The sequence below is a fragment of the Neopsephotus bourkii genome, unplaced genomic scaffold, assembly GCF_033783945.1.
Source record: "Neopsephotus bourkii isolate Nb327-2 ecotype Australia unplaced genomic scaffold, CSIRO-AGI_Nbou_v1 NB_140, whole genome shotgun sequence".
NCBI lineage: Eukaryota > Metazoa > Chordata > Aves > Psittaciformes > Psittacidae > Neopsephotus > Neopsephotus bourkii.
This window is the reverse complement of record NW_026900657.1, coordinates 247,420-264,158: the sequence shown is the minus strand read 5'-3', so window position 1 is coordinate 264,158 and position 16,739 is coordinate 247,420. Positions and strand designations below refer to the sequence as shown.

The 16,739-nt window shown below is 41.1% G+C and overlaps 1 protein-coding gene across 3 annotated transcripts in view; it reads right to left on the bottom strand.

The window, feature by feature from the left end:
* Positions 1-16,739, bottom strand: part of VMP1 (vacuole membrane protein 1) — a 67,738-nt gene that overhangs the window by 29,185 nt on the left and 21,814 nt on the right. For all 3 annotated transcript variants that reach the window (XM_061368473.1, XM_061368463.1, XM_061368483.1), the window contains 2 exons: positions 9,511-9,678; positions 4,685-4,816 (listed from right to left, as the gene is read on the bottom strand). In XM_061368473.1, the coding sequence (XP_061224457.1) occupies positions 4,685-4,816; positions 9,511-9,678 (300 nt within the window). The remainder of the gene's footprint in view (positions 1-4,684; positions 4,817-9,510; positions 9,679-16,739) is intronic.

Here is a 16,739-nt window from a genome sequence, read left to right as displayed (position 1 = left end):
TTTCCATCTCACTCTCTAGCATTCATGGGAAGTTTCTAAAGTAAAGCTTTGAGATCTGGTTAGTTGTGAATTTCCATTTAATTACAGGTCATGGTAAAGGAGGTAAGATAACTCCCCTACATATATTAACAAATGCAGGCATCAAAGCTTCAGGAGCACAGTGTGCGGAGGCAAGCCTCTTGCTGGCAACCCATCAGGCAGCCTAGACCCAAACACCAGCAATCCCTTGTACAGCACCATTAATAAAGAGAGGGAGCTGATGAAGAAGAGGGGTGACTGGAAGACTGAACAAGACAAATTTGAACAGGATTTAATGCTGGGTTTAGACAAGTTATTTCTGGGAAAGCAGAAAAAAAGAAGTCGAGGTTTTCCAGTTACTGTATGTGACACTACCACTTCCATTTTTATGACAGCTGCTTTATAAAAACCTGCTTGTGGTCTGCTTTAACTTCTTTTTTCTTATACCAAATACCCTTAAAATATTAAACAAGCCAGCAGGAGGGAATCCTTTTCAAGCCAGAACTTATCAGGTACTAGTTGTTAATTTAATCATGGGAGAGATCCATCTTTAATTTGGCCATCTTCTTTTACACTGCTAATTAGGTAGCTTTTTCGCTTATTAGTTGAACCTAATCATTCCGTTTGGATTAAGTCACAGTGTCATGTCAGAACACAGTGCTGGGTTCTCCAAGGAACCATGGCTGGGTGTGGTAACATACTTTGTTCTGCTTCTGCAGAGAACCCCCACACGAAGATGTGGAAAAGCAATCCAGCTCAAGACACTGGACCTTTCAGAAGTGTGGGAAAGATGGGTTTAACATGTGTCTAACTGTCACTATCATCAAAGTTCATCAGTTTAACTCCTTGCAGACAAGAAGCCGACTCTCTGAGCAGGAAGCTGTTTGGTGGAACTCCTGATGCAATACAAACTGAAGCAGTTGCAGCTCAGTTTAATACAAACCCTCTAGAGTCCACGTTGACAAATTCTTTAACAAGCCCTGTGGTTACAGGGAAGCTGGTTTCAGTCTGAGTCACTCCTGTTCAAACAGTTTACTGGAAATGGAGGGGAGGGGGAATTTTCAGAGAAGTCATGTGATGGCCAGACAAACCACAACCAGTAAAGGTTCAGTGGAGTCAAAAACAGGTCCCAGCAACAACTGACGCTCAGTGTGCAGATGGCACTCAACCATTTACAAACGAGTCCTGCTGCATCTCAGCATTTCTATGGATTTAACCCTTTTCCAAGTTTGTATTCTTTCAGATCAGTATGGTTTGGAAAGCAAACAAACAGCACTGGCTGATAGTATCATAGGCAACTAGAAAATATTTTTACATGGAAATTTGGCTGCAGCAGCGCTGCACAGAAGCAAAGCCTGATGTGTAAATCATTAGTTCTTAAAAATATGCCACTTAATGAATCCAAACACTTACAGTCATTAAGGATTAGATATACAGCAAAGATATTAGCTCTTTCTCCTCTTAGCAAAAAGTACCATGATGGAGCAAGGGCCCACACATTACATGTTATCACTAAGTACCTTGAGGGAAGCTGGTATTAAAAGCTTCATTTTCACCAGAAACCTCTGTTGGCTTTAAGTGTTTCAGCATGACAGAGAAAAGATGAGAATACTTAACAATCAACAACTATTAAATTGGCAAAAGAGAGTCCCTGCTCACGTGCATGTAGACATGAAACTGTACAAAAGTATGCTTGCACTGTATCATTACCAATGTGCTGCCCCAGCACTAAGTAGTAGACTCACTTCCCCCTAATTGAGAGGTTGGTTTGAACGGCTACATTGGAGATACTGCCCATGGCTAAAAGGGGAGCTCTGATAAAAAACTCCTTTGCTCTGGAATTCAACTGAAAGAGAGTTAATATTAATGGAGATACCATTTCAAACATTTGCAATTTTCAAATACTGCCTCAAGTATTAACAAACCAGACCGGGTTGCTCTGTCTCTATAGCATGCTGGGCTCTGCATTGTGTGGAGCTCTGAGGGAAAAAAGAGCCCTGCTTGTAAACCACACTCCTTCTCGAGGGCAAAGTTGCTTGATCCCAACAACAGCAGCCACAAGGCAAGAGAAGCTCTGATGGTCCCTTTATGTAACTGGGACTAACTCACTGGTGTGCTCACCCAGGGACAAACAGAAAGGAGAAGTGACTGTTCCTTTAAAATGAGGGGCTTTTTCTGAAGTATGCTAATGGAAAGTACAAGACAGACTTACACATCATCTGCAAACTAATCAGTTTTCTCAAAGCCTAGCTCAAAGAGACAGGTCACTTAGATCTGAGATTTATGACAGAAAATCCATCAAGAGACTCTTTAAAGTAAATAGCATTTTATTCTCTGTAACTTGGAATGGGGCACTAAACCTTTAAGCTGTTTAATCCTTTTAGGTTCTTTTTTATGTTGTATTTTAAAGCACCAAGCCAGCAAGCACATTCCCCTCACAGATCCTTCAGGCTGGATGCTATATTCACGGCCTATTCTCACCATAGAAGAGCCTCATCTGTTTCTCAAAATTACCATTGTTTTTGAGAAATAGCAGCTACAAGCTTTCTAAACAAAACACACGCAGGCAGAAACGTCAAGCCATTTGGCTTTGCCTTGTAGGCATATAGCAGCTCAGCAGAAGTAGAGGGGGAAGCTATTCTTCCAAATCTAACACCCATTTTCGTGCCTTTCAAAAAGCAGGATGAAGCGAGACCTTTATCCTGAAAGAAGGCTCCTGTCACTTGACGTCAAACATTTGTAGCAGCCTCCATGGCGTAAGACACTTGTCACATCCCCCATGCTTTCTTAAGCATAAAGCTTCAACTTGGGAGAGTGAGAAAAGCTGGTGTAGGTAATAAAAATTGTTATTGAGCTATGTAAAAATAGACATCGTAACTGCTCATGAATAGGAATTCCAGAACAAAGTGATAAGCTACGCTGAAGACTGGGATTTACTAAAGGTCATAGGAGAAGGCAGGCCTGTCTCCCACAGACATCTAGCAAAAACACACTTGAAGCCAAAAGCAAAAAGGAAGTCATATTAGCAAATGGAAAAACCCGAACTGTCAGTTTTATGAGCACAATACAATTTAATCGGATTGTCAAAGCCTCATGTTAAAAGAGTTTTATAGAAACCAAACCGCAAGTGCAGTTTGAAAAGATGATTTTTTTTTTCCTGGCCATCCATCCACAGAACAACACGCTTCCATCCAAACCCAAGTGCCAAGAAAATAAAATCAAAAGTACTGGTAAACAGCACCATTGCTTCTCTCAATTACACACCACCGGTCGCTTACGAAGGGCACTCGATTCAGCTCGCTGTATTTTGGCCTGTCCTGACAAAATGCTCTCTAGCAAAGATTTTCTTCCCAAGAATCTTACTGTGTGCTCTGGAAACCACCTCTGGCTGCTCCCACAACTGTACACGCATATAATTTGCTGGGAGAGTTTCAGTAAACACAGATAGCGTTTCAGCTCTCGAGTCATGTATTCGACTGGTTTCGTTGGGCTTTTTTTTTACCACAACTTGATTTTTATACAGTTAGGGATTACTTTGCAAAGCAAAGACTGATGAGAGAGTAAAGCAAGCATATTCCCCCCCCCCCCACACACACACTGTACCTGTAAGGAAATACAAGGATTTACAATAAAAGAAAAAAAACCTTTGCAACTTTCTAGTAGGAGGAGGCTCTCAGGAAACACAGGGTGTACTGTCAGAATTACTAGATTGCACTCTGTATTTCCAGACAAGCCACTTTTTTTTCATGACAAAAGCTTCATCCATTCTTTGAAGAGGAAGAAAAAAGTAGAAGTATGTATCTGTATAAAGAAAATACTTTGGCAGAACAGTTTAAAGACAGCAGTCATGGTAAATAGCATCTGCTTTTTTAATAGCAGTCTCATGACCCATTTCAGTTCAGTGGCAGACAAAACAGGGTGAGAAGGAAAAATACCAAAGAGAAATTCAGTGGCAAGTAGTTTGAGGAAAAAATGTGACATTTCTTCTAATTGAAAACTTGCTGTGAACAGGATTTGAACTCCTGACCTGAATGAAAAGTTATCTGTAATAATACCTGACTGACGTACAGCATCAGTTGCAGACTATGTTGTAACACAAGCAGTTTTCAGTCCATCAAGAAAATAAATGACAAGAGAAACAAAAAAGGGATTCAGAGCAGTTTGGCTGCATTTGCACATCAGGAAAAATATGTTTCCTCAGGCTGACGAATGGGTCATGCACTAGCCCTGAGGATGTTAGTGGCAAAGCAGGCAAATGTCATCTGAAGGGGATGAGACGAAACTGAAAGTCATCCCCTGGCCCAGAGAGGCTTTAAATGCAGCTAGAACAACCATTATTATGGAATAGCACATCCTCTACCACTGTTCTCTTAGACTGCTTCCTCCCTGCCTTTACTGTGCTTGTTCTTGGAAGTCTAATTAAATGCAGTACTTGTAGCAAATACTTTGGCCACACTACTGTATCTGCTTCAACAAGCTGCATTCTTGTCTTCCCATCACCAGAGGTATCTCTGCCCTGTGGAGGATCTTTTTCCGTCCTTGGGAAGTCCCCTGTGAACTCACAACAACTGATTTTTGGCCCATTTCCACTTCATTGGAATGGTTATTTACTCCATCTAGTTGTTCCATGTTTTATTAATTGTCTGTTGTTTTGCACTGTTCTTACTTGTGCAGTCTCTGCATGTTCCAGCATCTCCTCAAATTCCTGGTACTCTTCATCATCAGGTTCAGCACCAGAGAGTCGGGCCGCCCTCGCCATAAAATATGGAGGCAGCTCTCCAATGGCTGTGCCAGCACCCTGGGAAAAGAATAATTCTGATTTATTTTTGTGTTTATTCTTAAATAGGAAACATGTGATATGCACAGCCCCGTGGACATTTCAAATGATGAGAACTGATGAGACCAGCTCATCAGTTTGCTTTTATCCACCAGGCCAGACTTCTCATGATTTCAAACATAATGCTGTTCCTTTGAAACCCCACCTTTCTCCTTTCCCTGTTTAGCAAAATGCAGTTTCTCTCAGCACAGACTATTGTGCTTCAAGTCAGTGGCTCCTGAGCCATGATCTGCAAGGTCAAAACGACGTGATCTGTGCCTCCCTGGGGCCCTGCAGAGTGGCACGTTGCCCAGCTCAGGCCGAGCTCTGGTGGACAGGCTGCAGCTTCTCACTGTGCTGCAGGCAGAGAGCCGGGGGCCCGGTGTCCCACACGATCCCTGACTCAGCACAGTGCTGCCATCTCACCCCACCGCATGATGCCAGACACATTTGCTGGCATGTGACAGCCCTTGCTCCTGAAGCAGCATTCGAAATAATCTGGGAACTCCTCCCTGGTGCTGTCATGCAGTTTACTTGTTCAGTCATGAGACATGGTGCAAGTGTTTATTAGAAACCAGGCTTGAGTTTTACTACAGCTATGGGCAAGGAAAATAAGGTTAAGCAAAGCATGCTTTTTTCTCTCCTTTAGATGGAATAAAAGAAGCCAAAAGAACCCGAGATGAAAGCATGGTTGCTTTCTCACCACAGGAAAATTATATTTGTTTTCTCAGGACATCAAATGACTCATTTCAATCTTGTGGGTAAAGGCAACTTCAGCTTAACCAAGGAAAAGAAAAGAGAAAAGAGAGACAGCTAAGAGTGAACATATGGATAAACAGAGGCTAATGAAACAGGAACTCGGACTAAACTCGGAATGGTTTAAATATAGGATAGGTAATAGTACAATAGTTGGGGACCACACTGGAAAAGTGTTAGAACTTTGCTACATGCAGATGGCTTTTCTCTCTTAGGATCAGTAGTAACAAATGCTTTTCTACTCCTTTGAAGAAGTGTGACAGCTTTTTGATTTCCTTTGTTCCTCCTCCATATGCAGCTGCAAGCAAGGGAGAATTCCAGCTGCTGTGGATATTCCAAATCAACAGGTTGTGGTTTTCAATACCACCACTCTCTGCAGTTACCTCACTGGTACATTCTTGGTTTAAGCATACAGAGTTCACAGCCTCACATGTTTATGCCCTTATTTTCCATAGAAGAAAACTTTAGACGAGTGCTACAAGCTGAACTTCATCAATCTATCTCTTTCTGGCACAAGGGCAGATAAGCCTGAAAACAGTAGCAACAACGCTTCAGAAAAATTAACTTGAGGTTATGTTCTCAGGGTGATGCAAGAACAAAAAGTCACATTGCTTCTCCCGGCTCTGCCAATTTGCTTTGGCTTCATTTTGTTAACCGAGGAAGAGGTTTGCATGTGTGTACTGGACATGAACTTGCTTTAAATTGGGTAAGTCACATGCTCTTTATTACTAAACATTTCAGAAGCGCAACAAAAATCATATGATTTAATGTCTGCTGGAGATAGGTTCCTTAAGTGCATCGAAAAAAAGGGCAGCAATCAAGGGATCCAAACCAGTCACTATTTAACTGCTTTTTTGTAACATGAGCTGTCCATTTTCACCATTGAACTTTACGTGACAGTTTTACATGGAGATTCCTTGGACTAGCAACATATTGGAAAGGCAAATGCTAATCAAAATACTTTTAAACAAATACATTTAGGGAAGGAAACTGGAACATTACTCCATTAGAAAGAGTCTTTTAAACAGATTTTACCCTGGTCAGGACACAGGCAGCCTGTTCTGCTAATCCTGGGCAATTAAACATTTTTATTCTTTCCCCTGATTTCTTGTAAAAACCAAAAAGAAAAAGCTGCAACGTTAAAAATGTAGGGCACTATTGAATTCCCTGTCCCTGTGGGATGGAAGGCTGTGAAAACTGGCATACACCTAGCAGATTGTTTTCGAGAGTCCTTCTGGAAGCCAGGACTGGTGGAGCCAACTTTTATAGTAATTGAAAAAAGCATCTCTTTCACTTCACCTAATAATTCCTTAGATAGTGATATTTAATCCTCATAACACTCACTATCAGCAAAAAAAAGGCTATCACTGACATGCAGGGGACTAATAATGATTTTAATCTCTGGAAAAAACTGTATCTGGTGCAAGTTGGCTGAAACAGCTGCCTATGTTTTTGTGATCTGAATCAAATCCCCCGGGCCGATAAATCCCTGCACTCAAATCTTGCAGGATACTTAGTCTGGGTAGCTTTAGTCAGAGGTCTGCAAAGTCCCCACTGGGACCGACCTGCTTTCACCATTTCACATGAGAACACATTGCTACCACCCTCCTGTCTCCCTCCAAATAATCAAGGAGATTGGCCAGATTTCATGTTGGAGCCTTTCAGCATAATTTCACTTGACGAGTTTAAAGACAACAGGCTGTTGGTGGTGGTGTGTCTGTTCTTCACAGGGCTCCATGTGTTGCATTAGGAGCACATCTATATGCATCCAATAATTCCTTTTCTTTTGCATTTATCCAGTATTTTTCATAATTCCAGATATTACATCTAAATAGAGTTGCTGGTTTTATTAAAAAACCAAAAATGATTTGAGCTCCTTCAATCATACCCAGACAAGGAATTAAACCTCATATTCCTGATTTCAGTGTAAATTGTTGGGGTTTTTTATACTAATGTTCCAATTTGCAGAAAATTGGCTTTTTTACCTTCTGGAAGTCACCATTACTTTCGTGTTAACTGGTTTTAAGAGTGCCAGGATAAAAAGTAAGTTTCTTCAACAGCTTCCATAAAAAGTGAACAGGAATTAGGACAAAAGAAATATACTGGAAGAAGCAGCAGCAATTGCCAACTTGATTTGGCTTACAGGAAATTAGCAAGCAATGTTTATGTACTCATGCAACATTCCAAGAAAGCATAACATTACACTAGACACCACTGGTAGACAGAGGATGCTCCCAAGGGAAAATCTAGTGGAGACAGAGTTCAGTGAAAAGGTAGCTGACAGAGAATTCGAAGGCGAGAAGAAAGGGGGGGATGGAGAGGGTTGGGGAAGGAAGAGAGTGGGATACAAACATTCTGGCTCTGTCCCATTCCCTTCTCCTTTTCCTAGCCTGAACCCAGAAATGCAGCTCAAACAGGAGACTGACAGTACTGTTTGCTCTCCCTCACGGCTACTTAGATGGATAAATACTTTCAACACTTGCAACTCTATTAACTCATTTCTAAACTACTTAATTCTCATCATAGTTCAGTTATTTTACTGAAGATTAAGCAATGGATGTTTACTCAGAGCTACATTTTTTTTTTCAACCCTAGAAACGTAATTGTAAATGCCATTTTTATTACTCCAGTCTCCATTAAACGAACTTAAACACAGGAGGATGAGGAAGAAAACAAAGAGAAATCTTGTATTTATGGTCTTACAAGTACTTGTATGTTTAGCTACTTATCATGCATTCAGGCAATTCTGTCCTTTCCTTAGAAAGAATGAAATTTAAGATGTACTTTGCTTCTTGAGAGGGCTGTAAGTCCACTTACTCAGTTACTATTTTGACTTTGATACTGCTATACATTAGTCTGTAATGTGTGCAACCTAACCCAAATTTTTCTAAGTAACACAGCTGATGGTGATTTTTTAAGAGTCACAGTGACCAAAGTTGCCTTAATGTATCTTTCCATATCATTAGAAGGAATACAAGGGCAGACATCACATCCCATGTGTTCTCAGAATTTCCTCTCTCCATTTGAATTGTACAACTAAGAATAATTAAATCATCAGCTAGAACAGGAAACTGAGTAAAATAAAGTTAATTTGGCATATAGCTCACAGCAGATGCATCTGTGTCAACTGCAATTCAAAATAATCTACAGGGCATGAAGAAAACATCTTAGCTGACCAAAATCCTTCCAGAACCCCCAAACTTCTATAAAAAGAGCTGTGGGAGGGGGGGTGGGGGGGGTGGAAGGGAAGGACAACAGAAAGGAAGTTCCAATCGCAGCGTTTCCTCAGACCCTGATTCACTGAAAAGCTAACCTGCTTTTCCTGTTTTAGTGAAAAGTTTGCCATGAGGGAACCAGGCAAAGAAACAGAAATAAAATACATAAAGATATACGCCATAAAACTCTGATTTAATCCAATCTACCAATGCAACCCAGAAGAATATTTCAGCTGCGATATTAGGGGCTGAGTCCTTCCTTTGAGTAACTGCAACTTCAGTTACAGGCTCCAAATTTCCTAAATCGTTTCTTGCTTAACTGCATGCAGTGTAAGACCTGACATCTGCAGGATCATTTGGGATGCAGATACCCTTTCTGAAACTTACCTTCTACACCAACAGCTTTGAAGCACATGAGCCTTTTCTGCTAGCATTTAGAGAAGTAATCAGCACTGCAGTTGATAAAAGGCTGCTCAATAATATCCTATTACTTCTCTTTAAAGGCATTAAAATTATTCAGGGCTAGAAGGTTGATCAGGAAAGCATCTATTCACATTATATATAAACATGAAGCTGCTGGCAGTGCAAATCATCACTATTTTGCTAATTCAGTAATTTGTGTGTTTGTTGGACACAAATTATTGCTGGACACAGAAATTAAGTGCATAAGTTAAAACTGCTCAATTTTTATAAACCAATGCTTACCCACATGCAGGCCTCCAGCCTGACTTTTGAGATGATAGCCCATAAAGAAATGGATCCTTCAGTTGCCTCCACATCAGGGCAGATAATCTGATCCGGGTAAGGAGGCTCAGGAAAATTAACCGAGTTACATTCATATGCAGCAAGAGTAACTGATGCTATGTGTGGACCCTGAAAAAAAACACAAATTCAGATGCATTTTTTGTCACTTTTAAGAAAAGCTAAAATTAAAACCCCACCTTAGTCCCTGATGCACAGAGCCTAAACTAAAATTCAGTGTTTCTTACTCTGGCTATTAATAATGCTACCTATGTAAAAAGTTGTGGGTTTTGGGTTAAGGAGCCTTTCAGCTTTTGCCATGCCATTGTATACTAGTATGAAGTTATCAAGGACAAATGAGAATCCCTACTTCTTAGAACCAGGAAAATTAGCAAAACTTTAAAATGTTCTCCTTCAGGTATTTATGAGCTACAGCTTTATTAGAGCAGGTGTTTTCCCTACTGCTGCTTTTAGAGGATGGAGGCATTTAAATGCTGTATTACATTTTCCTTTAACAACTGGTCCTTTACAACACCTTACAGTGAATTCCTTAACTTTTGGGTTTTTCTTGAAAAAAGCAGCTGCTGACTTTGTGCCAGTTTTCTGCATATACACAAGAACGACCTTTCTGCTGTTTTGGTTTGAAATAGAATTCAAAACTTAAACGTTATTTAAATGACATATAATTGAATTACTACTAGTCTCCATCTTACAGGACAACATTATTTCGGAGAGACCTCCAAATAAAACTAGCACACAAATCTATTCAAGAATTGAATTGCTACATATTTAAAAAACCTGAAAGAATTACCATTATTTTAATACAATAGAAGTGAGAAGCAATTCTGATAGTCTATGGCCTGAACCCTAGACTTGTAGCTAAAAAAGAAATCCCTTCACAAAAGATCAGGGTAGCATTGTCTGGGGAAGAAGGAAAAGTACGGAAAGGAACTAAGAAGAGAAGTACTGAACTGAACTAAGTCCATAAAGTTGCAGATTCACAGAAATCTTAAAGTTTTCTTTACGTGCAGATCAAATTACACAAAGCTTGACTTCTGCTATTAATTATTTCATGGGTTTTAACATCATGTTGGGAAACGTATTGTCAACTATTTTCTTTTACGTGTTTTCCCTTAAATGAGTCATATTTATTAGACCAATAAGGGACCCACCCAAATCAAAGCTAAATTTCTTACAGAATAGTGAGCGAGATAAAACCTCAGCACTCCATTCCCCTGCACAGCACTTCCAAAGCTCACTTTGAAATGTAGGAGCCAGAGATGTATGCAGAGGACCCTGCAGGTTTCATTTGCACATTAAAGGGTGAAATTCCACAGCGGGTCTCACATAAAAGGTGAATCCATTGCATTTTCTAGACTTGCTGGGAAGAAGATTTCAGTTGGGTTCAGTTACATCAACATTTCAGGTCAGAGTGGAGAGACCAGAGCACTGGACTTATGCAATTACATTGAAACTGTGATCTTCTAGTGGCAGTGAAATAAGAATGTTGCAGAAAAACACCCCAAACCAGTTGTATTTTCTGTATGACAGTTGTGACTACTGTTGTCACACGTAAACAATGCAAAACAAAACCATTCTTATGGCATGCAATCAGTACAAGCCAAGCTGCTCTGATACCAAACAAATTATTTTATTTATTCCTTGTTACAGGAGAATAATTCAAAGTGCTTTGGTGTACTATGGGTTATATGAATACACAGATAGACACAGCCTGCTGAGATGGTGAGGCACACTCTGTCTTGGCAAAGGTTCATTGAAGTAAGACTGAAAAAGAAGGGATCCAGAAGTTGATATACAAAAGTGATTTTGATATGGAATGGAGAACAAAGAACGGATGAATGAACCAATGACTGATAAGATACAGTATTGAAGTTTCTATAGGCCTCAGAGGCAATGAACTCCTTTTTGGTGCTTGTAGAAAGTTCATCCCCATCCCCAGCAGCTTCATATCTAAACAAAAAACACATCTCTTTTACTCAACGAGGACAGACTCAAAGAGAGTAGAAACTTTCCTAAAATGGTAAAGTACATTCATAGCAAACCTGGGAACCTCTTTCTTCACCGTACGCTGAAATTTAGGGAACTTGATCCCCTACCCTGCTTGCCCCTCCCCAGTTGGACCTCGGACAAAACAGGTCTCAAGCCATCTTCCTTAAATGAATGGTTTTCACCAGTAGAAATTTGCAATAAAACGCTCTTGAATAGCAAATCTGCATGGAGGAAATCCCCACTGTACTTGAGTTGTACATGACCACTTTCTATGTTCCCCTGAGAGTAAGGGTAAGGTTGTTGCCAAGGCAGTGAGATATGGTGTGTGAATTAAGTATAGTTTTCAGTTCCACAAAATTTGGAAGACATACCCCAGTACAGTCTAACTACAGCCAGCTGCAATGGGAGACTTAGTTTCAGTTTTACAACAGTAAGAGACAAATTTAACCACGACTATAGCAAGGCCTCCACCCCCTTGCAAGGTTTCAGTGTTATTACCAGCATTTCTTCTCAAACTGCACACAGGGTGGACAAACACAAGATACAACTGCAGGACAGCAAGCAATGACAAAATGCCTAACTGGAGACTGCTTGCTCCATGAGCATCTTAGAATCATAGAATGATAGAATCAGGTAGGTTGGAAAAGACCTCTGAGATCATCAAGTCCAACCTCTACCCCAGCACTGACAAGACCTCCACTAAGCCATGGTACTAAGGGCCTCATCTGCATGTTTTCTGAACACTTCCAGGGATGGTGATTCCAGCACTGCCCTGGACTGCCTGTTCCAATGCCTGAGCATCCTATGGGGAAGGAACTGCTCCTAATATCCAACCTAAACCTCTCCTGGCGCAGCAGTTTCCCCTCAACAGAGCTGCCATCCTTGAAATGGCCTAATGGTCTCCAAACATTGCCTTGTGTTAATAGAGCTCTCCCAGTACCAACAGATGTCTGCAGAAGGAAAGATTTTATGGAAAAAAAAAGGCATTTCACAAAGCAGCTGTAAATGGCCAGTGAGCCACCTGAACACAACGCCAACTGGACACAATTCTTCCACTGCAATGTAAACAATTCTATAATGGAAAAAAGTTGGAGTTATGGAACCCACAGAAGCCACATTTTAACTGGAATAAGGAATAAAGCATAAACGGTTCATTTAGAGTGATGAAGTGTGGAGCACTGGAACTTGGAGTCAGCCAAAGGAAAGCAGAAGAATCCTGTGTCCTCCTCTGGCAGTGGAGCCCGGCTGTCCTGCTAGTCAAATGGACAACATCGAGCAGCTTGGCAGACTGCATGCAACATCTCCGACATCTGCTTTTGTTCTAGCTCAGCTATGAAAGCTTACACAGAGCAATATACTTTCACAAAGCCGTGGTTACCAAGCACCCCAAAACAATGGCTGGCTAAACAGGACTGGTTGCAATGAGGGTGGGGGATTGGGAAGAGTGGGAGGGTCACTGCATGTTTCATAATGGAGGTGCCATTTTGCCTTATATTTAGCAATAGTGGTGGTTTAACTCTGCATGGAAGAGGGAATCAACTTCAAATGGGCTTTAGGTTCCAACCTTTGGAAACTCCAAGTCAATTTACACTCAGCTGTTTTCTCTGTGGTCCTTTTTGCACCAGAAGGATTAATTCGCATACAATTTTTTAATCCTCCTCACAAACAATAACTCATTTGCCCTCTCCTCCTCCTTCCTCGCATAGGGCCACATTAAATACTCTGAGTGTTCTGCCTCTCTGCAGTAGCTCAGTTTATTTTAACACCTTAGGAAAACCTCTGTGGTATCCCCTCTTTGACTCTAACTACACCTTTACCTTTGAAAAGGGCCTTTGCAAACCAGCTTCAAACCCTGTAGTACCAGACAACAAATAATAAACGCAGGCGATTTAGTAGACACGCTGCTTGCCAAACCAGGAAGAGTTGCTGAAATTCAAGGCATGTAAGATCCTGAACACCAACTGTCTTTCCCTCACCCCCTTCCAATGACTTTTTTTCCTCCTTTCTCTTTTAAGTTGCACGAGGCACTAACAAGGGTGAACGGAGAAGAAACTGAGAAACATTCTGCTGACTCAAGTGAGAAACATTTGCTTGCCACTACTGACGACCAGAAGGAGCCTGTGGTTAGGCTGGAATGTGATTTGTTAGAAATAGCTGTACGATTTACAAATCAAGCAAGACAAGATCTAGTCATCAAGATCAACTCAACATAAATCCATTTTTAGCAATAGTAGTTTAGGGGAGTTTGGAAATCCCTATCTAGACAATCCTAATGCCTCACAGAAGGTAACTTCGAACTCTTGAACCACCAGGCCTTCAGAGAAGTTTTAGTTCAATGACTGAAGGCACCCAAGTTAGAATAGACACTGCTAATTCATAGAAATAAGTTACTTTAAATCCTGTATTATGAGATTTTTAGAAAATGCAATCTTTTAATTTATAATTGGAAATTCATCAGTGCAAGTAGAAAGAGACGGCAGGCACATGTAAAAGAAAAATCAAGAATTTAAAACCCATAGAAACATGCTGATATGTATAATCCTTACAACAGAGAAATTTTTAGCATAAGGAAAAATGACTGAATATCCAATTAAAAGTTAGTAATATTTTCAAATTACTAATCAATCTGTGCACCTAGACTGTGAACATAGTAACATCTATAAACAAACTCCATACCAAGCGTTAGTTTCTCACATGCCCCTTCACAGCACAGCCATCCTGCTGAAGTGATACGAGCACAAGAACAACTCCATCTAATTTTAACCTTTTATTTTGGGGGAAGATATAATTTTAGACTGGCTCTAACTTAGAAACATTTCACAAAGAAAAGTGATATGTCTGCCAGCAAGAAAATATTACACTGAACTCACTGCTGAACTTCATGCACTAAAAAACTGCTTCCCTCCATGGATACACTGCTTTCCATACCGGGTTCAAGACTCAACCCTTCACAGGGGGGAAACGTGTCATGCTATTTGATTAAGAGAAATTGAAAAAGTAGAAGCTTGCTTCCCATGGGAAACATCCTGCAAGTGTTGCCCCAGGCTGCAACTCATCTCATACTTATCTATGGAGTCAGTACACCTCTCAAGAAAGTAACCCCACATTACAACATCTTTTTTATCCTCAAGAGCAGTGGACAACTACCCACAAGGAAAACTGCTCTGTGATTAAGAGGGGAAAGCTTGATTTGGAGGTGACCGTTAAATATGTCAATCTAGACTGTCTGTCTGTGTTACAAGATTAAAGCGTCTCGTGATTTTATACAATGTCTGGTATGCAGTGCTGGCTGTACAACGGGGCTCAGAATGAAGAAGGATCCTGTACCTAGGGCATCCTCAAGTGACACAAACATCCATCAAGTGGTCAGGGCTAGTTTTAGCACATTGTCACGGCATTTCAAGAGATGCATTAATTTTACAATCACGTGTCTGTTAGCAAGTTTCTATTCCCACTTCAGTCAAGCCTTGCCCCACATCACAAAGCTGATGGAAATTCCAACCGATGAGCCAAAAGCTCTGAATATGACTGAACATAAACCACTGAGGGAGCAGGCACGTGGTACCATTGCATGTACAACAGTGCCACGTTGCCGCTTTGAGGAATAACACAAAAAGCAGATATTTTGTAAGCCTGTACCCACACTGCATTCTGTAGGAGCAAAAAGACTGATGTCAGGAAAAGGCAAAATTGGAAACATACAACTTTATACTCTGGTGCTGACAGAAGACAAACATAATCTGTCAGCATTCTCTCCTTGCCCTTTCCTAGCTATCCACTCATTATTTCTGAATAATAAATCACAGCATCTATGTAAATTGACATTAGCAGTGATGATTTGCCTTAATGGCTCTAATTGGAGCTTGTCTTGCACAGTTATCATTATCTCCAACCTATTCAAGGAAGCAGTGACATGAAAAGTGTAAAGTTCAGGCTATGCATTAAAAACAGAAGAGAGCAGAAACTCCCAGGGAACAAATGAGGAGATAGCACAACGTGACCTCCCAGCAGAGTTACGAGATGCAGAACAAGGGAGAAGGAAGTCAAGAGCAGATAATGAAAACAAGGTGTCAGAATCTAAAAGGTAAAGTCCAACAACCTTCAAAAGGAAGAAGAAGGTGTACTGATCACCTAACTCCTCAGCTCGCTACTAGTTTAAACCACTACACCTGGCCAAGATGCTCAATACAGCTTAAATATTAATACATCGTTTTTTTGTGGGGCTCTGGGAAGCCAAAGTAAGGTAGCTAAGACTGCACACATGGAGGTGCTTCACATTCACAGCTTCTTACCACAGTTCCAACTTCAGATAAACCACCCAGACTCTGACGTACACCACTTCCAGCAGCACTGGAAGCCATATATGGAACTCGCAGTCACACCATGTGGGGCTGACTCGTGAGGTCCAGCAGTTCACAGTGGGGCAATACAGGAGGTTATTGCTTCCAGCTGTTCCAGCCCCTCAGCCAGAGGTTACCACCTGGGAGCAGGACAGGGGACTGGCAGTGTCTGCTCAGCAGTTGCCAGGCTTGCATCCAGCCGAATTTACACCACCATCGGTTTCAACTCATGTTAACACACCAGACTGAGGACTTAGCCCAAAGTCCCCAACCTCCCAGCCTGAGCTGCAGCAGCTGAAGGGATTGTTCTTCCACAGTATAATCTGAACCAGAGGCACTGGGTTTATTCTGCACAGGTCTGGGTATCCAACACACAGAACCACAGTGCGTGCACGCAGAGGGACTAAGACACCAAATGAGTATTTTTCTCCTTGAAAATACCATTTTTCATCTCAGATTTTTTAAATGCATGCAAAACCCCGGAAGATTTCAGAAACACCCAGGTTACACAACTAACCTGGCAACAGTTTAGTTCATTGGCCCCTTCATCATTGTATTCTTAACATCAATGCTCAAGCAGAACAGAGCCCATGAGCAGGTGTTCCCTTCAAGAGACGGTTAGCAAAAGTGATTATTAAGTTCTGTGTTGATTCAAGTATTCCAGGATGTTTCAGTTCATTGTAGAAAGCTCAGGACAGCTGGAGGAAGTAGGTTTAAAGGCATGAAGGAAACAAATGAGAGAGGAAGAGTCACAAACAACCCCTGCACAAACAGGATCCACTTCAACTTATTTCAGAATTGATTCCTGTCTTCTGCACGCACTGTGTGTTTTTCTTTCAGCCT